The following is a 21,467-nucleotide window of genomic DNA, read 5'->3' as shown; positions in this document are numbered from 1 at the left end:
CTGATACAACTCGCTCTGAAGAAGTGTACCCAGCCACACCCATACTTCGCAGCGAGTTCCTGTGTTTAGCCCCGCCCACCACCTCTTGCCATCAATTCCTACACTTGCTATCTATAGTCAATTCTTTTTAGTGAGGCAGATCTGCACCGACTCGCAGGGGTGCCCTTTTAACTCGGAAAAGTTTCCTGATCGTTGATTGGTTAGACAAGATAATTCTAACCAATCAGAGAGCCGGAAACGTTTCCGAGCTAAAAGGACACCGCTGGGAGTCAGTGCAAATGCCCCTCATTATAAAAAAAAAAAAAATTGAGTATAGTTACTCACTGCTAAGTAAGGGTGTGGAATGGTGCACTTCTTTGGAGCAAGGTATGTCAGGGACTCCTGTGTCCGACTGTACATCATTCTTAATTGAGAAACCAGGTATTACCAAAGTCAGTTCTGTTGAAGAAAATAAATTTCATCAAATTTGCAAATCTCTTTCCATTGCAGATCCCATATTTGAATCATTGTCAAATATTTCTTTACATGGAACTTGATTCTGTGATGTTTCTTTCTAATAAATTATTAGAATGAACCATAATCTGACTTCCGGTACAGTGTTTCTATGTACCGTTAAGCGGTTACAAATGATCTCACCTCACATTGCATGCAAGGTGCATCCTATCAGGGGTTTTCCCCTAAAACTGCATGTTGCAACTTCTAGCCTCAGTGTGGAGCTAAGGTCGACGCCTCTCTTTAATTCTCGCTAAGAGATGATTTTTCATTATGTCCAACACACCAAATTCATCATAACCTCCTTCCAACTTCGTTGTCGGAGGTAAGAAACGAAGATTAACTAAAAAAAACGTACTATTAGGTAAACAAAAAACTTCCAAGGTCGATTGTGAATAATTCTGCTCTGAAAATATGTTCTAATAAAGTCAGTAAAAATAATATCATCGCTGGAGACATTCAGGACATAAACAAACAACCTTCAGTTATACTAACAGTTTTACCATCTATGAACAATCGTTAAACCAATTACCCTCTCTCTCTCTCTCTCTCTCTCTCTCTCTCTCTCTCTCTCTCTCTCTCTCTCTCTCTCTCTCTCTCTCTCTCTCCCTGGGATTTGGAAAACAAATCAAACGTTTAGTTATAAACAGAAAAAAGTCTATTAACTCTCTCTCTCTCTCTCTCTCTCTCTCTCTCTCTCTCTCTCTCTCTCTCTCTCTCTCTCTCTCTCTGGGATTTGGAAAACAAATCAAACGTTTAGTTATAAACAGAAAAAAGTCTATTAACTCTCTCTCTCTCTCTCTCTCTCCTCTCTCTCTCTCTCTCTCTCTCTCTCTCTCTCTGGGATTTGGAAAACAAAGTCAAACGTTTAGTTATAAACAAAAAAAAGTTTAATAACTCTCTCTCTCTCTCTCTCTCTCTCTCTCTCTCTCTCTCTCTCTCTCTCTCTCTCTCTCTCTCTCTCTCTCTCTCTCTCTGGGATTTGGAAAACAAAGTCAAACGTTAAGTTATAAACAAAAAAAAGTCTAATAACTCTCTCTCTCTCTCTCTCTCTCTCTCCCTTTCTCTCTCTCTCTCTCTCTCTCTGGGATTTGAAAAATAGTCAAATGTTTAGTTATAGACATAGAAAAATAGTCTAATAATTCTCTCTCTCTCTCTCTCTCTCTCTCTCTCTCTCTCTCTCTCTCTCTCTCTCTCTCTCGGTAAAATGATATTATTATTATTATTATTATTACAAGCTAAGCTATAACCCTAAATGGTAAAGCAAGATGATATAAGCCAAAAGACTCCAACAGGAAAAAATAACCCACTAAGGAAAGGATACAAGGACATGAAAAACTACAAGAGTAGTAATTAACGATTAAAACAAAATATACAAAGAACAGTAACAGCATTAAATTAGATCTTTCATATATAAACTATAAAAACTTGAGAGAGAGAGAGAGAGAGAGAGAGAGAGAGAGAGAGAGAGAGAGAGAGAGAGACCAAAGTTTCTATGCCTTGCACCGCCAAGGACATGCCTCCCTAAAAGGCTGTAAGGTCGAAGGAAAGTCACTGACGTCTTATGGGCGCCATTAATGTCAGGCGGGTGAAGACATCCGCCAAGGAACTACTTGGGTCATAGATGTGGAATGTTCACTGTCTCATTACGTATTAAAAATGGTTTTATTAGTCATGCTAAAGACACATTTTGTCAAAAAGTTCTAAATACTTCAGAATGATTATATAATTACCTCCACCAACGAAGTTGGAAGGAGTTCATGTTTAACTCCGTATTTGCGTGTTTGTGTGTATATTTTTTTTTTTTTTTTTTTGAACAGCATCCTAACCTCAATTTTAATTTTAATTTTAAAGTGATGAGACTTGCGGGGATTAACTGTTTTTTTAAAAAGCTAGAGTGTCCCTCTAGTTTTAAATGTTCTTCAGTGTTTTATTTATCTAATGTCTACTGATGAGGTTCCTTGCATTTCCCTCAGAAAACTTCCCTTTCTATCTAATTTATCTTCCTCATATTTTGTTAAATTTCTTATAGTTTATATAGGAGATATTTATCTTGATATTATTCTTAAAATATCTATTTTTTCCTTGTTTTCTTTCCTCACTGGGCTATTTTCCCTGTTGGAGCCCCTGGGCTTATAGCATTCTGCTTTTCCAACTAGGGTTGTAGCTTAATAATAATAATAATAATAATAATAATAATAATAATAATAATGAGAGAAAGCACTCCATCTATACTTGATATTTTCTCCAGTTATTACAAACGTGAGGCATCACACCATACTCATTATCATTAAAAAGAAACTGCAATTTAGAGTCTTTTGCTGCTTCATGTATCATCGTTTAAAAGTTACTCATGAATGGCAGATGGAAGGGACAGTGATAATACCCTAGCAGGGCAATGTCATAAAGACTGACCATATATTATTATTATTATTATTTTTATTATTATTATTATTATTAATTGCTAAGCTAAAAACCTAGTTGGAAAAGCAAGATGCTATAAGCCCTAGGGCTCCAACAGGGAAAATAGGCCTGAGAGAAAAGGAAACAATGAAAAATAAAATATTGCGTCAATACGCTTAGGAGGAGATGATGAAGATGACATTAAAATAAATACCTCTCATATAAACTATGAAAACTTTAAGAAAACAAGAGGAAGAGAAATAAGATAGCGTAACCTCAAGCAAGAGAACTCTAACCCAAGACAGTGGAAGACCATGGTACAGAGGCTATGGCACAAACCATATGATCAGCGCCCAAGCCTCCTCTCCATTAAGCTAGGACCGGGGAGGACCAGGCAATGGCTGTTGATGACTCAGCGGGTAGACCTATAGGGTCTCCTAAATCCCATCATCCTTAACTCACAAGGATGGTGAGATTGCAGACGCTACAGGAAACTATCGAGTTTGAACGGGACTCGATCTCCCGTCCAGCAGAGCATCAGTCAGGGACGTTTCCAATAAGAGTACCACAGGAGTTAGAAAACTATCAGATAAGATCCAAGAAAGTAGACAGAGGTGGTATGGTCATGTCATGAGAAGAGTTGAACAGTATTTTGGGAGGAGAGTGATGTAAATGGAGGTACAGGGAATGAGAACGAGAGGGAGACCAAAGCGAAGGTGGATGGACTATATCAAGTATGACCTTCGATCAAAGGGATTAACCGGTGACGAAGTGTGGGACAGAGGTAGATGGAGAAAGCTGGTCAGAAACATCGACCCCACATAAAAATGGGAAAAGATGCAGACAAAGAAGAAGATTGCCTTTTATTGATTGCAATAGTTTTCTTTCGCATTTATTATATGAAAGCTCTGCATATCTTACGTATTATATTTGGTGTTATTATCATATCGTAAGGGCTCCCAACTTTTTTTATTTTTCGGTATCCCTTTAGTATTTTATAGATTCCTGTGTCCCCATAAGATTGAGGATAAAAAAGAGAAACAATTTAGTTGATAATGTGATAAAATTTCATTATTTAATCTCATTGCAGATTACCTTATATATTGCGCAGTACTGGATCTTCTCTCTGATACAATATACCCTCCTGAAGAGTAAAAATGTACCGCTGGTCCAGTGGTACATGTACCCTAGGTTGGGAACCCATAAAATATTGATATAACCATTATTGTTTTATGTTTTGTAATCTCTTTGTGGGTGTTTACAATGAGTAGATCTTTTTTAAGTGTTCTTCGATTTCTATTTGCATATTCTTTATCACATTAACTTTTTTTTCTTTTTTTTTAGGATCAGCAGAATAACCTCAGTAACAATGCAGCTACATTTAAAGACGATGTTTTTTGTAATCTGCCTAGGAAATATTGCTACGTGCCATGGTAAAAACGTCTTAAGTTCTGACTCAGATTTAAATGGAGTGTTATCAGAAGTAGATATTTCAGTAAAGGAAGTACCAGGTTTTGGTAGTGACATGAATGATACAAGTACCAGTTCTGGCAGTGACTTGAATGATACAAGTGCTAGTTTTGGCAGTGACTTGAATGATACAAGTACCAGTTCTGGCAGTGACTCGAATGATACAAGTGCCAGTTTTGGCAGTAACTTGAATCATACAAGTACCAGTTCTGGCTTGAATGATACAAGTGCCAGTTTTGGCAGTGACTTGAATGATACAAGTACCAGTTTTGGCAGTGACTTGAATGATACAAGTACCAGTTTGGCAGTGACTTGAATGATACAAGTACCAGTTTTGGCAGTGACTTCAATGATACAAGTACCAGTTCTGGCAGTGTCTCGAATGATACAAGTACCAGTTCTGGCAGTGACTCGAATGATACAAGTACCAGTTTGGCAGTGACTCGAATGATACAAGTACCAGTTTTGGCAGTGACTCGAATGATACAATACCAGTTTTGGCTGTGACTTGAATGATACAAGTACCAGTTCTGGCAGTGACTTGAAATGAAACAAGTACCAGTTCTGGCAGTGACTCGAATGATACAAGTACCAGTTCTGGCAGTGACTTGAATGATACAAGTACCAGTTCTGGCAGTGACTTGAATGATACAAGTACCAGTTTTGGCAGTGACTTCAATGATACAAGTACCAGTTCTGGCAGTGTCTCGAATGATACAAGTACCAGTTCTGGCAGTGACTCGAATGATACAAGTACCAGTTCTGGCAGTGACTTGAATGATACAAGTACCAGTTTTGGCAGTGACTCGAATATACAATTACCAGTTTTGGCTGTGACTTGAATGATACAAGTACCAGTTCTGGCAGTGACTTAAATGAAACAAGTACCAGTTCTGGCAGTGACTCGAATGATACAAGTACCAGTTTTGGCAGTGACTTGAATGATACAAGTACCAGTTCTGGCAGTGTCTCGAATGATACAAGTACCAGTTTTGGCAGAGACTTGAATGATACAAGTACCAGTTCTGGCAGTGTCTCGAATGATACAAGTACCAGTTTTGGCAGTGACTTGAATGATACAAGTACCAGTTCTGGCAGTGTCTCGAATGATACAAGTACCAGTTTTGGCAGTGACTTGAATGATACAAGTACCAGTTCTGGCAGTGTCTTGAATGATACAAGTACCAGTTCTGGCAGTGTTTCGAATGATACAAGTACCAGTTCTGGCAGTGACTTGAATGATACAAGTACCAGTTTGGCAGTGTCTTGAATGATACAAGTACCAGTGTTGGCAGTGACTTGAATGATACAGTGGAAGTTAATGTGATCAATAATGACACTGATCTGCTCTGAGGAACCAAAAGTACCTCAATTCTATACAGTGACTTGGTGCCCGGACTTTTTGGCATTCGACAAACATACTATTCAGGTGTGTTATTTATTTCTTACAGATGCAAATGTTTGTAGTAATTTTAGATCCATTACGCTGTCTCTAAGTTACATTAATTGTCTTATGTCATAAATATTGCTATAGAGTTCAAAGTATATATTTTATACATAAGTTAGGATGTATAGTTTGTTTCTGCTTTTTTTTTATCTGACCGAATGCCTTATTTTTTCAGGATGACAATAATAATTTTGAAATTGAAATAGAGTCCGTTGGAGGTGTCTTTAATTTTCCACAACATCTTGGACGAATTCAACTGGAGTCTCTTAATATAAGTGAAGCAAACTTAACCTTCTTCATTAGTTCGTCAAAAACCCAGGTATGAATATTGATGCTTGAGTCGCCATGGATTCTATAAAAGTAAATATAAATTTGATGGTAAATAAGTAAACATACTAAAACTTTCAAGCCCATTTTTATAAATATTGCTATAAATTTAGACCCTCCGCTACTTTTCGGCAATATAATGATGTACCAGAATTTATTGATCAGGGCAATTTACTCATGAACGTTTTCAAATTCCTCAATATTCCTTGTCGTCAATAACCTTCAATGTCAGGATGCCAGAGAACTTAAAATCATTCATTCGGTATACCTTGTAGATATGCGAACACTTTGCCCTTGGCTTAGCTAGAGTCAGGAACGCAGTCCCGCCCAGTCGTTTTTTTTTCCTTCTAAGTCTGTGAAGGGAAGTGTACTACAATATAACCTTTTTGGCTTTACATATCTAAATTAGTTTATACATTCAATTTATGATATGTGTGCTAAGCGTACTGTAATTTACTTCAATGTGTACAGAGACACACAGATATATAAACAGATGTGGTCCTTTTGTTTTTATTGTTGTAGGTTGTCTGGCCCTTGTGGCCAAGCAGGGGCTCATGCAAGAATGCAGCCCGTAAGTGACAAGTTTCTTTTGGTTTGTAGGTGATTAAGGATAAAATGATTAAAGGATATTATGTGGTCCTTAAAAAGATTGGTAATGAGATATAGGGAATGGATCGACAGAGAGAGAGAGAGAGAGAGAGAGAGAGAGAGAGAGAGGGGGGGGGGTCTGAAAATTACGTTACTACTACGACGCTGTTAGCGTTGTTTGGTCAGGAATGAATCGTAGGTTAACCTTTTATCATATATTCTTTTGGTCTTGCACCATTCCAACTGTGTCAGCTGTTACAAGCAAATTGCTGTATTGTTTTTGTGGATGCTCTAATGCAATTTCATCACAACTGTTTGCTGCATAAAATACAGTACAGAGAAGGTAGACGATGGGCTAAGAATATCTTTGAAATCGTAAGTGATGATCTCTTTAAAGGTTCCCTTTAAAATATATGCACCGTAACATTAATGAATGATCTTAAAATTCCTTTATATTGACAATTGTAGCATTTTGGTGATGGATTTTGATTGATGGAACCTATAGTCACAAGCGGCTAGCTGCATAGGTTTATATTTCTGTGAGGAATAAACCAATATAACTGCCTTCATTTCTAGAGGTACTGTTTAATGAAACATACATTCCATTCATAAGTTTGAGATTGAGAGAGAAACATGTCGGCAGGGCCTGCTTTATTAACTCTTTAGCCATGCCAAGGTGTTCGGAAATAGACCACGAATGTTAGGGAAATTGAAAAAGTTCAAAAATAAATTGCTTTAATCAATAAATTTTGGTATTTATGAAAGTTTTCAGAGGGTTTTTAAATACTGCTCTAAAATATCAAGAAGATGCCGCTAATATAAAAAAAAAGGCATTTAACCGAACCTATATGACAGTTGGCATAAGATTTTTACTTTTTACTAAGCACTTACAGTACCCAAGTAGTTATCTAAGCAGGCTGCACAATTCTCAGTATGTTGAGTTTTACACACTATCCCATCTTGTCAATGTCACAAGAGAATATGATGGAAATCAACACATAAGAAACTATAAGGAAGCTATATAAAAAACTATAAAACTATAAGAAACTAAAGTAAATTCCTCCCCGTCAGAAAAATATTCTGGAGATCACAAGTAACACACTTACCACCGAGCAACAAATGTTTTAATATAAGTTGGAATCTTATATATAAGAGTCTCAAAAGAGTTTATTGGTGGTTTATAAGTTTTCATTCTAGCAATATTTACCCGTCTTCCTAGTATACCTCAATGAATCTTACCTACTATTCGCTTAAAGGTCCAAAGGCCGCTCATGAAGGGCAAGGGCAAGGGACAGTGACATTGCCCTGTCGAGTAGGACAATGCCCTAGTGACTGACCATATGATCAGCGCCCAAGCTCCCTCTCAAGGAGGGCCAGGCAATGGCTGCTGATGACTCAGCAGATAGACCTATAGGCTCTCGCAAACCCCACATCCTTAGCTCACAAGGATGGTGAGGTTGCAGCGAACTGACGAACTGACGAGTTTGAGCGGGACTCTAACCCCAGTCTGGCATTTACCGGTCAGAGACGTTACTAAGTCGCCCACCATAACTCTACTCTCATGCAATATCTGTTAATTAAAGCCACACGACATAGCCATAGAAAATTTTATTTGTGTACGGTGACCAAATGGCCGAGCTATCATATCATTATGTAATTTTTCGTTTTGGTTGCTACTTATGTATACCAGTATGAGGTATAGTTTCATTCTATATTCTTAATCATCTTAAGATTATAAGGGTATCTCCACTAAATGTTAAAATTTAGTTATTGTGTGGTTTTCAATATAATATGAACTTTACCTGCCATCCATCAGTCGCATTCAACTTCTGTGATGGAAGATAGTTGAAATAAAAAAAAAGTGTTGAAGTCGGTCCACACGACCAGGCAGTGCCCGACAGGCAAACATCTCAGGGAGTGGGAATGACCCCTGATGACGTCAAAGACGAGAATAGCAAGAGTTCAACTGTTCATATTTTGTCCATCTAGACAACACTTGGAAGGCACATGATTCCAGAAGTAATATTTTCACCATATTCCAACTGGTTATTACTCTTAGTACTTTAATTATGAATTCCATCTTGTAGAGAAGAAAATCTAATGTTAAAAGCATAACTTCATCTGTTTTTCTTGGAAGAGACAAATCAATATGTACATCGTTATTGATAAGTTATCATGATTTGATCCGCAACCATTTAGCATTCAGTTAAACAAGGTTATATGAGAGTATTATATTTCAATACATTTGAGGGCCAGCACCGGAAAACAGATTTCATTTAGTATCATTAATTGTACTTTTGTGTAAAATTATTTTCATTGGTTTAAAATATCCTCTTTAGAATAGGTGTAATATTTCCTTTTAGAAGAAATTATTGTTAGAAAGAGATAAAAGTAACTTTTTGGTTTTACAAACTATGTATTTTAAAACATTTTCTAAAATCCAACAGAAGCAATGGTTGAATAGCATAGTCTTCATGCTTCAATATTATCTACCAATTTGCAATTTTTTTCTAATTTTACAGTTTCTGAAGTCTTTAAAGAAGATGGATCTAAGCGGTAATCCTGACTTTGATGCTCAGTCTCTTGTTAACCTAGGAAAACTAGAGTCCCTCACCTATCTTTCCCTGAGAGGAAGTGCCCTTAAAACTCTTGGTAAGTAACGTGACATTTTGAAGTATAGGTTTGAAAATGTATGATCATGACAAAGTTTTCATATTGTTTTCTGAACTAAAGATGCACACACTCAGTCTTACTAAGGTTTTAAATCATATGAGTAAATAGTATTTCTATCTTTTTTCAATAGAAATATTCTTTAATAAAGTATATTCCCCTGTAAAAAGGCAGGTGGGATACAATGAAAATTTGATTAGGTTGTCTATGCTGGTGGGCTGTAGGTCATTAGTTTTATTCCCTACTGTAGAACTCATTCCAATGAAAGCTAATAGACTTCATATTTTGGGTAATTCATATTTCTTCTGATCAGATACTGCTAACAATTTCGTTAACTACCTTTTGAAATTCATGTTGGAACTGATTCCCAAACTTTTCCTGGCCGTCCTACAAGTCTTCTTCCAGCAACTTCAGCTAAGAATATCTTCCTTGGAGCTCTATCCTCACCCATAGTATATATTTACTGAAAATATACACCAATTCTTTATAACTTATATTCAAAGTTTTATTTTTCAACACTGGTCATGTTGCCAGACTTAGAACTAGTTGACAGAGGGTCTATAGAAATGTCAGTTCCTTTTGGAATGTCAGTTCCATTGGCCTCTTCATGGGTATTTTCTGGTCCATGTATATAACTTGTTGTGTCTCCTTTTAACTTGTTTGTTTCTTTCGACTTTGAACATTCATATCTGCTTTAAGATAATTAGGTGAACTTTACATAATTGGATGAATTATTTAAGGTTTTTGGTAGTTAACTTTTTTTGCAATCATAAACAGAATTGGTAGATTTCCTCTATCACGAGGAAACAATAAATGTGTAATACATACATACAAATATCCAATGGTGGCCTATTGGAAACTTCCCTGCAATGCGATCTGCCGGACTGGGGTTCAAGTCCCGTTCAAACTCGATAGTTTCTTGGAGTTTCTGCAACCTCACGATCCCTGTGAGCTAAAGATGCGGGTTTGGAGGGAGCCTATAAGTCTACCTATCAAGTCATTAGCAGCCATTCCCGGACCTTTTCTAATCTCATCTCGGCCTCTGCCATTAATGAGTGTCCTTTAAACCAGATCAACAAATATTTCCCTTGATCGATTTGTATACCAAACTCTTGAACCCATCGAATATTAAATGTATCGTCGTATAAAAAAAATCATTGAAAACAGGATCCACAGAAGTTGTACGAATGAACTTGGTATTTAATGACTGGAATCTTTAAAGAATTCTATTTCAAAGGACCAATATTTTCATGAAATGCATAATGATTTTTGTCCTCTCTTTTTCTACCTGCCCAGTAAATTCATTTCTATCTGTATGACAAGATTACCAATTGAAAGGGAAATTGTTTAGAAATAAACTGTAAAACAAAGATGCTGATGAAAAGCGTTTTTGCATTTATTTTACAAAGTTCTGTATAGAAAAATATTGTAATTTGATTAACAGCACTTCGTCAAGTTCATAAAAATGCGTTTGGTCAGGCGTTTATAAGCTCAACAACTTTATTTTACAGGCAATGTTGCCAACAGTTTCTCTTTTGCTAAACACACAGTTACATGATACAATGTACAGCTGTCAGACGTCTTCTTAGCTTCCCATGAAGTGTGCAGATATTAATGAAACTAACTGTGCTATCCAAGAGTATTATTATTATTATTATTATTATTATTATTATTATTATTATTATTGATTGCTAAGGTACAATCCTAATTGGAAAAGCAGAATGCTATAAGCCCAGTGGCCCCAACGGGGAAAATAGCCCAGTGAGGAAAGGAAACAAAGAAAAATCAAATATTTTAAGGACAGTAAAAACATTAAAATAAATAATTCCTATATAAACTATAAATACTTTAAAAAAACAAGAGGAAGACAAATTAGGCAGAGCAGTGTGCCCAAGTGTACCCTCAAGCAAGAGAACTCTTACCCAAGATAGTGGAAGACCATGGTACAGAGGCTATGGCACTACCCAAAAATAGAGAACAATGGTTTGATTTTGGAGTGTCCTTCTCTTAGAAGAGGTGCTTTTTATAGCTGAAGAGTCTCTTCTACACTTACCAAGAGGAAAGTAGCTACTGAGCAATTGCAGTGCAGTAGTTAACCCCTTGGGTGAATAAGAATTGTTTAGTAATCTCAGTGTTGTCAGGTGTATGAGGACAGAGGAGAATCTTTAAAGAATAGGCCAGACTATTCGGTGTACGTGTAGGCAAAGGGAAAGAACCGTAACCAGAGAGAAGGATCCAATGTAGTACTGTCTAGTCAGTAAAACTCTCTAGCTTTAGTATCTTAACGGTTTGATTTCGGAGTCACTCGTAGACAAGAACCGCTTACTAAATCTAAAGTGTCTTCTATTAGAATAGGGCATAGAGGAGAGGCAGTTTAGGAAGCTGCAAAGAATTTGAATATTAGAATGCTTGTGGGGGTTGACAGTTTGAGGATATAACGAGGGAAACTAAAATGAATAAATAAGGAGAGACACCACTTTTAGATAAGGTTCAACATTGAAGTATGTTGGTGGTAATGTAATTATCATTATTATTATTATTATTATTATTATTATTATTATTATTATTATTATTATTATTATTATTAAATGCTAAGCTACAACCTTAGTTGGAAAAGCAGGATGCTATAAGCCCAGGGGCTCCAACATTAGTGACAAATGAACATCTGTTCAGTTCATCCGATGAGGGAATGTTTTCAATTTGGTGGTTGAAATCAATCTTTTAATTTAAATGAGAAAGGCCATAAGGTTGGTCGATAAAAAAATAAAAGCATGACATTATTATGAAGATATTTTGTTTTCCTTGTTAATTGTGGTAATTGCATACCCTTATTAGTTAATTTATTATTTTTAATTTACATTATATGTATATATATATATATATATATATATATATATATATATATATATATATATAGTAATGGTGTGAATGATACATTCAAGATGATAATGATCCTAACATCAGTCTTTAATCTTCGTATTGGAAAAATAATTGACCTAATAATTTCTCTTCTTCATATACTTATTCTTATTCCAAAGATCCATCCTTTTTCAAATTGTATAATTGGATCGTCAAATACCTCTCCAATAATCACAACCATGAGATTTAGCAATATCAGGTTGCACTTGTGACCCTCCCTCTCTCTCTCTCTCTCTCTCTCTCTCTCTCTCTCTCTCTCTCTCTCTCTCTCTCTCTCTCTCTCTCTCTCTCTCACACAGTGATTTTGATTTTCCTTCTCAGATGAACATCTGCCATACCTACTGAAAAATTTGTCAAACCTGGAGTATTTGAACGTGCACTCTACTGGAATAACTTATCTCGGTGATCCAGATATTTTCAATTCCAATAAGGTAATATTAGTGTTTGTTTTTGCTTATTTTATATGTTGGTGAGCATAAGTGAGATAACTCATTTAAAAAAATAGTAAAAGGAGTTTCTGCCTTAATATATTTATTATATTGATACTAAGAAAAGAATGCTATTTTAGCCTCGTCTAACCTGTTGTCCTTTTGTTAAATATAAAACCTCTTTGTTGAAGATTTTTGTTTCCCACATTAGTAATTTCATTGACTATACAGACCTCATTCACCTTCAGATTATTTTCACCCTCACTCCAACACTTCCTTCTACTACTACTCTACTCATTGGTAGTTGGGCCACTCATTGACCCATAGCCGCTCTCGAAAGACGTCTCCAGCCCCCTTTATCTTAAGCTAAATCCATTCGTTTATCCATTTTAATTCCCTCCCTGTCGACATCTTCCATGCGGCATCTATTCCAACTTCCTAGGTCTTCCCAAAGGTCTCCGTCTCATGACTTAAGCAGTTAGCATATGTTTGTTTATACGTGTGTCCTGGTTCCTCAAATTACGAGTCTATAGTCTTTAGGCCTTTTCCTCCAGCCCATCAAACATTTTTCTTTATAAATTAGTTCTCTAATATTTCCACATCACCTAACAATCACAAAACATTTTTATCCATCCTTTCACATGTGTTATAGGATTAAAGGCCACTCATGAATAGCAGAGGCAAGGGACAGTGACATTGCCCTAGCAAGCAGGGCAATGTCCTACAGACTGAACATATATACATATGATCAGTACCCAAGCCCCTCTCCACCCAAGCTAGGACCAAGGATTGCCAGGTAATGGCTACTGATGACTCAGCAGATATAGCTATAGGCTCCTCCAAATACCCAATCCTTAGCTCTCAAGGATGGGGAGGTTGCAGCGACCAAGGGAAATTTGAGCGAGACTCAAACCGCAGTCTACCGATCACCAGTCAGGGACGTTACCACATCGGCTACCCTAACCCTTTACCTTTACCTTTTTCATTTCCCAACTCTCTCTCATCCAATGCAAACAGTTCTGCTTTCTGGAGTTCGAGACCCACTCAAGCTCGATAGTTTCTTGTGTCAGCAACTCCACCCTCCTTGTGTGATATGGATGGAGTGTTAGGATGTTGCCTATAGGTCCATTTGCTGAGTTATCAGTAGCCATTGCATGGCCCTCCCTGATCTTAACTTGGGTGGTGATGGGACTTGGGCTCTGATCATATGTATATATGGTCAGTCTCGAGAGAATTGTCCGACTAGGGTATGTTACCAATCATAAATCCAATCCACACCCTCCAAGGGAACTGGATAAATTGATAGAAACAATTAACCAAACGTAGTGGTTATTACTAAGCCTAGCCACGGAAGACCTCTCGTAAAAGAGACCTCCATGGACGGCATACATAAAGAAACCTCGCAAGTAGTAGAAGTAAGGTCTTTATGTTAATCTGGAATTGTACTCATCGACAGATAGTAGAGCGCTCAGCTTATAGAAAGCGGTCTCAAAAGGAAGGGAAAAACGTATGCAATAAAGGTATAAATGTTGCCGGTAATAACAGCACTCTAGGTAACGGCACTGTCACCACCCAAGGCTCTTCCCAAAGCAGAGGCATATAGCCATTCCCCTATTAAATGGCTAGACCTGCCGCCAGTAACGACAGTTTTGCTATGTATAGCGGCAAGGTCAAACAGCAATAATTTCCACAGAAACGAAATGCCGTAAAAGGAGGCTGTGACGTTATAGGCGACACCTCCGTAAATAGCGACATATCACTATTACATGCCTAAGATTAGGAATGCCGTCGGAAACGACAAAGCCGTAAGTACCGGCACGGCCGTCAGTCTAACAACTCACTCCTTTATAGAGAGGTATGCTAATGGCTCTGGAGGGTCAGGACCCCTACGGGATTAGGCCTCTCAAAGAACAACTGCAAAAAACACAGCATCATATAAATAAATCTAAGGTCGATGTCAGTATCGGGAAGACCAACCGCAGGGGAAGGTAACGACATGGGGTAGTATGCCAAATAACAAAAGTCAAAACAAAATCAAATGCAATTCAATCTTAAAATCCCAGAGACTAGGAAACGGCAGAACACTAGAGTCAGCGCACCGACATTTTGAGCTCACCCTTTGCAAAGGGGAACGCGAAAAAACTGCCAGAACCCAGCATGAGAAATCTCAAACGAATGTAGCATGGCGGACCAATGAAACGCCGTTGAAGGATAGGCTAGGCCTGAATGAGACAAGTCAAAAGAAAGTATAGAAAGTACAGAAAGCCAGTGAACCGACTTATATTCAAATAAATGAGCTCACCCTTCGCAAAGGGGAGCTCTAAAAAGTGCCCATACCTAGCTCTGAAAATTCTCGAATGCTTGTACCACGATGGCCAAGAGCCTAAATGGTCAAAATACCGAGAAAACGCCAGCAAGTGAATCAAAAGACTCAAAAAACTAGTATAACTGAGCAAAACCTCCCCAAAGGAAAAAACCACTGTTAACGATTCCGGAACTATAGACCAAAACGACATCGGCGAGTCCGTATTTAACTAAAAAGTTACCGCGTCTAGGCTAGGCTAACCGAAACTGACACGCACCGACAAAAACATAAATTACAAAAATGCAATGTAAATGCAAACTCAAAATAGAGCCCAAAGCTTCGCAATGCTAGAAAACTACTAGCTAACATGAATCTTGCACAATAAAACGAGTAAACGCGAAAACAAGGACGATCGGGTACCCAAAAATAAATTTTTCCTACATGAAAATACCATTTTTTTTTTATTATTATTATTATTTAAGGTTATTTTTGCAGTATACAACGAAATACTTATTTCCCTAGGCTAGATCTGGTGATGGAGAAAATTTAACTAATTTCTTATCTTTTTAATGAAGTGAAGATAACTATAGTTGGTATATTTCATCCACAGAAGCTGAAGCACCTTGATATTTCTGGGAACGATAAATTGAGTGTCATCGCATTTCATGCCGGTAAGAAAGTTTTCTATAATTTTTATGACATTTTGTGGTAGTGTGTGAGAAAACTATATGTAATATCTTTAATAATGTTTAAATGTTACGACTACATGGAGCTATATAAGTCTAATAATAACGAAACGAGAAAAGACATAGCTCGAGTATCAAGCAAGCTACTGGTAGAGCATTAGAAAGACAAAAAACAATCAAATAATGAAAGAGTCAAATAGATGAAACTCCCTTGTTAAAGCAGCCTCAAAATACAGCCCAAGTTTAGTTTCTTTCTATTGTCCTAAAACTATGATGAGTTTTCTAGTTAATGTAGACTAGAATAAAAAAAATAACTGATACCAGTGGTTACAATTATCATGCATATATACATGTATGTTTAAATAAATGTATATACACACCTATGTAAAATCCTTATATGTATATACAATACATATATATATATAAGTATGTGTGTTTATAAATGCATGTAAATGTTTGTCTATACATATATTTATATGCATCTTTATACATATATACCAAATATATATACGTATATATACATATATATATATATATATATATATATATATATATATATATATATATATATATATATATATATATCACAAGCACACGTGATTTTAATTAATGTAAATATCACCCACGAAATGCATTTAATACCGAATTCTATCTTGGGAATACATATCCACTTGGAATTCATTTTATGGTAACAGCTTCTGGCCGGGTGGTGATTCGAACCACCACCTGTACGGCTTGAAACTATGCTGGCAGAGACCCTACCGACTCGGCTATGAAGTCTCTCTTGATAGCCGAGTCGGTAGGGTCCCTGCCAGCATAGTTTCAAGCCGTACAGGTGGTGGTTCGAATCACCACCCGGCCAGAAGCTGTTACCATAAAATGAATTCCAAGTGGATATGTATTCCCAAGATAGAATTCGGTATTAAATGCATTTCGTGGGTGATATTTACATACATATATATATATATATATATATATATATATATATATATATATATATATATATTTATATACAAATTTATATATATATATACTTATATTTATATATATATAATTATATATATATTTATATATATGCATATGTACATATATATATATATATATATATATATATATATATATATATATATATATATATATATATATATATATATATTTATTTATTTATTTATTTATTTTTTATATATATGTATGTATATATGTATTTATATATTATACATGTATATATACGTATATATATGTATATATATGTATTTATACATTATATATGTATATATATGTATATATATGTATTCATATATTATATATGTATATATATGTATATCATATACATATATGTATGTATATATATATATATATATATATATATATATATATATATACGTACATATATATATATATATATATATATAATATATATATATATATATATATATATATATATATATATATATATATATATATATATATATATGCATATATATGTATATATGTATATATATATATATATATATATATATATATATATATATATATATATATATATTTATTTATATATAAGTATATATACGTATACATGTATAAATAAATGTATATTTATTATTATTACTACTATCATTATTATTATTATTTTTATTATTATTATTATTATTATTATTGCTATCCAAGCTACAACCGTAGTTGAAAAAGCCAGATGCTATAAGCCCAAGGGCTCCAATAGAGAAAAATAGCCCAGTGAGGAAAGGAAAGAAAAGGAAATAAATAAATGATGAGAACAAATTAACAATAAATCATTCTAAAAACAGTAACAGCGTCAAAACAGAAATGTCATATATAAACTATAAAAAGACTTATGTCAGCCTGTCAACATAAAGACATTTGCTGCAACTTTGAACCTTTGTAGTTCTACTGATTTAACTACCCGATTAGGAAGATCACTCCACAACTTGGTCACAACTGGAATAAAACTTCTAGATTACTGTATAGTATTGAGCCTCATGGTGGAGAAGGCCTGGCTATTAGAATTAACTGCCTGCCTAGTATTACGAACAGGATGGAATTGTCCAGGAAGATCTGAATGTAAAGAATGGTCAGAGTTATGAAAAATTTTATGCAACATGCATAATGAACTAATTGAATGACGGTGCCAAAGAATAGTATCTAGATCAAGAATAAGAAATTTAATGGACCGTAAGTTCCTGTCCAACAAATTAAAATGAGAATCCGCAGCTGAAGACCAGACAGAAGAACAATACTCAAAACAAGGTAGAATGAAAGAATTAAAACACTTCTTCAGAATAGATTGATCACCAAAATTCTTGAAAGACTTTCTCAATAAGCCAATTCTTTGTGCAATTGAAGAAGACACAGACCTAATGTGTTTCTCAAAAGTAAATTTGGTGTCGAGAATCACAACTAAAATTTTAAGAGTCATACAAAGTAAAAGAAACATTATCAATACTGAGATCCGGATGTTGAGGAGCCACTGTCCTTAACCTACTTACAATCATACTTTGAGTTTTATTGGGATTCAACTTCATACCCCATAATTTACACCATGCACTAATTTTAGCTAGGTCTCTATTAAGGGATTTAGCAACCCCAGATCAACATTCAGGGGATGGAATTGATGCAAAGGGAGTAGCATCATCTGCATATGCAACAAGCTTGTTTTCTAGACCAAACCACATGTCATCTGTATATAGTAGGAAAAGTAATGGACCAAGAACACTACTCTGTGGAACACCAGATATCACATTCCTATACTCACTATGGTGCCAGAAACAACAACTCTTTGAGATCTATTACTTAAAATATCAATAACAATGCTAAGAAACGACCCATCCACTCCCAACTGTTTGAGCTTGAAAACAAGGGCCTCATGATTAACATGGCCAAAGGCAGCACTAAAATCAAGGCCAATCATACGAACTTCCTGACTACAATCAAGGGATTTCTGTACAGCATTGGGGATTGTAAGAGGGGCATCACATGCTCCAAGGCCTTTACGAAAACCAAATTGCAAACTGGGGAATAGATGATTACCTTCAGCAAACCTATTAAGACGTTTTGCCAAAAGACGTTCAAAAACTTTAGATAATATGGGAGTTATGGAAATTCGGCGGTAATCAGTTGGACTTGAGCTACCACAAACACATTTACATAAAGGAGTAACATTACCAATTCTCCAACAAGTGCTAAACGCTCCTCTTCTTGCTAACTTGCTCAAAATAACAGATAATTTATAAAAAACAAAGGAAAATACTATTTGGGTCTACACCTCCATAAGCATCAAGGTCCATCAACAGAGTTTTAATTTCACGAGATCGAAAAGCTAAACTAGTTAGTTTAGCCTCAGGAAAACATGAATGAGGAAGTTCAAGTTTTTCATTACTCTGTTTACTGTCAAAAACATCAGCCAACCTTTGGACAGTGAGAGACTGAGCTATCTAGTTTAAGTAAAGGAGGAACTGTTGCATCTACACCAAAGAGTGCAGATTTAAGGGTAGACCGCCATTTATGTTCCCGAGTTGTACCAGAAATGGTTTTTTTTTTATGGATAATTGTATTCCTTTTCCGTTTAGGCATAAACTCTCTGAGCAAAAGCTCTAAGCTGAGTATAATTATTCCAGGTCAAATCTGATCTGTTACCTTTCCAAAGATGATAGGCCTCCTGCTTCTCCAAATAAGCACGTCTACAAGCATCACTGAACCACGGTTTGTCCTTCACTCGGTACCTTAGCACACGAGAAGGGATATGCCTATCAAATATGGTGACTAGATTCTCATTCAAAGGGACAACAGGATCAACACTACTATATAATTGTGACCAATCCAAGCACAAAAGATCATGCAAAATCCCATTCCAGTCTGCTTGAGATATCATATAAATTTTACAAGGGTATGATACATCAGGGACAGGTTGCTCAGTCTTCACTACTACTGAAATCAAGGCATGACCAGATGTCCTGACTGGAGAACCAACCTTACTAGTTATAATGCCAGGGGAGTCAGTGTATACAAGGTCCAAGCAATTACCAGACCTGTGAGTATCTTCACTTATCATTTGCTCACAGCCTGATTCAGAGGCAAAATCTAAAGCTCTTAAGCCATGGCGATCGGTAGGAAAGATAGAACTTAACCACTCCCTATGGTGAGCATTAAAATCACCAACAACGACAAAAGAAGCCTTTCTATCATCTTCTTGTATCTCAGCCATGATGGTCAGAAGACAATCAAAGATGTCTGGATTCCGTTAGATCGAACACAAATAAAAGCTGTTATGCCTGCCACAAACTTTTATTACCTGAATCTCATGACATCCACATTCATAGCAGAACTTATGAGAAGCAGGGTACTTGGTCCTAATATACACCACCATTCCCCTGGCCCTAGGGATGGAATTACGTTTCAACATTATGGGCTTCTTAAAACCAGTTATAAGGAGCTCAGATGAGTGCCTCATATAAAAACCAAAGTTTCTGAGCTCAAAAGAATATCATAACTGTCTGGACACAACTGTCAGGTCTTGAATATTTGCATGAAGACCACGGATATTGCAATACAGAAGACGACATTGACGAAATCTAGGACGTACTGGTCCCGGATTTTGCTCAATGTCTCTAGACAGTATAAGAATTAATATTAATAAAAAAGAGACGTTGTACTTAAAAACTAGATTAACAAGAATTACAACAAAAGCAATATGTACAGAATTATAAATAAAGTGATTTATCAAACCCATAGACTATAGTAAAAAGTCGGAAAAATTGGTCCACATGGAGGAGCCGATACATCATGCAAGGCTAAATACCCTCCAGGATAGCCACTTCAACTGCAGGGAGAACAGTAAGGATGGTTTTGAGATGAAAAAGAATCAGATAAGGAAAAGACAACCTCTTGATAAACCACCAGGCATCTATGGCCCTTCTAATAAGCCTACCCAACACACCATTTAAAAAAAAACAAGAGGAAGAGAAAAAAAATAAGATTGAATAGTGTGCCCGAGTGTACCCTCAAGCAAGAGAACTCTAACCCAAGACAGTGGAAGACCATGGTACAGAAGCTATGGCACTAACCAAGACTACAGAGCGATGGTTTAATTTTGGAGTGTCCTCCTAGAAGAGCTGCTTACCATAGCTAAAGAGTCTCTTCTACCCTTACCAAGAGGAAAGTAAACTAAACAATTGCAGTGCAGTAATTAACCCCTTGGGTGAAGAAGTGTTTAGTAATCTCATTGTTGTCAGGTGTATGAGGAAAGACGAGAATCCGTAAAGAATAGGCCAGACTATTCGGTGTATGAGTAGGCAAAGAAAAAATAAGCCGTAACCAGAGACAGGGATCCAATGCATTACTGTCTGGCCAGTCAAAGGATCCAATGACTCTCTAGTGGTAGCATCTCAAGGGCAGCTGGTGCCCTGGCCAACCTACTACCTACTACCGACATATGTATATATATGTGTATATTTATACATACATACATATATATATATATATATATATATATATATATATATATATATATATATATATATATATATACATATGCAGATGCAGATAAAAACAATATAGAAATTGTAAGAAATGTAACATTTTTTAATCTATTATACTTTATTTATATTTTTTTCCAAATGAAAATTATTATTTTACTTTGCAGATTTCATCCATCAGATGATCTACTTGGATATCTCGAATTGTGTTTTAAGAATAATCAAAGTGGAAGAAGACTTGTT

At 35.9% G+C, this 21,467-nt stretch overlaps 1 protein-coding gene across 1 annotated transcript in view; it reads left to right on the top strand.

Moving 5' to 3' along the window:
• The first annotated feature begins 5,698 nt into the window (after nt 1-5,698).
• LOC137655848 (toll-like receptor 2) overlaps nt 5,699-21,467 on the top strand; it is a 44,775-nt gene continuing 29,006 nt past the window's right edge. The window contains 6 exon segments of the mRNA XM_068390066.1: nt 5,699-5,794; nt 5,988-6,131; nt 9,250-9,379; nt 12,638-12,747; nt 15,660-15,720; nt 21,392-21,467. Of these exon segments, the coding sequence (XP_068246167.1) occupies nt 5,699-5,794; nt 5,988-6,131; nt 9,250-9,379; nt 12,638-12,747; nt 15,660-15,720; nt 21,392-21,467 (617 nt within the window).

Source organism: Palaemon carinicauda, chromosome 1 (assembly GCF_036898095.1).
Source record: "Palaemon carinicauda isolate YSFRI2023 chromosome 1, ASM3689809v2, whole genome shotgun sequence".
Taxonomy (NCBI): Eukaryota; Metazoa; Arthropoda; class Malacostraca; order Decapoda; family Palaemonidae; genus Palaemon; species Palaemon carinicauda.
This window is presented reverse-complemented; position numbering and strand designations above follow the sequence as displayed.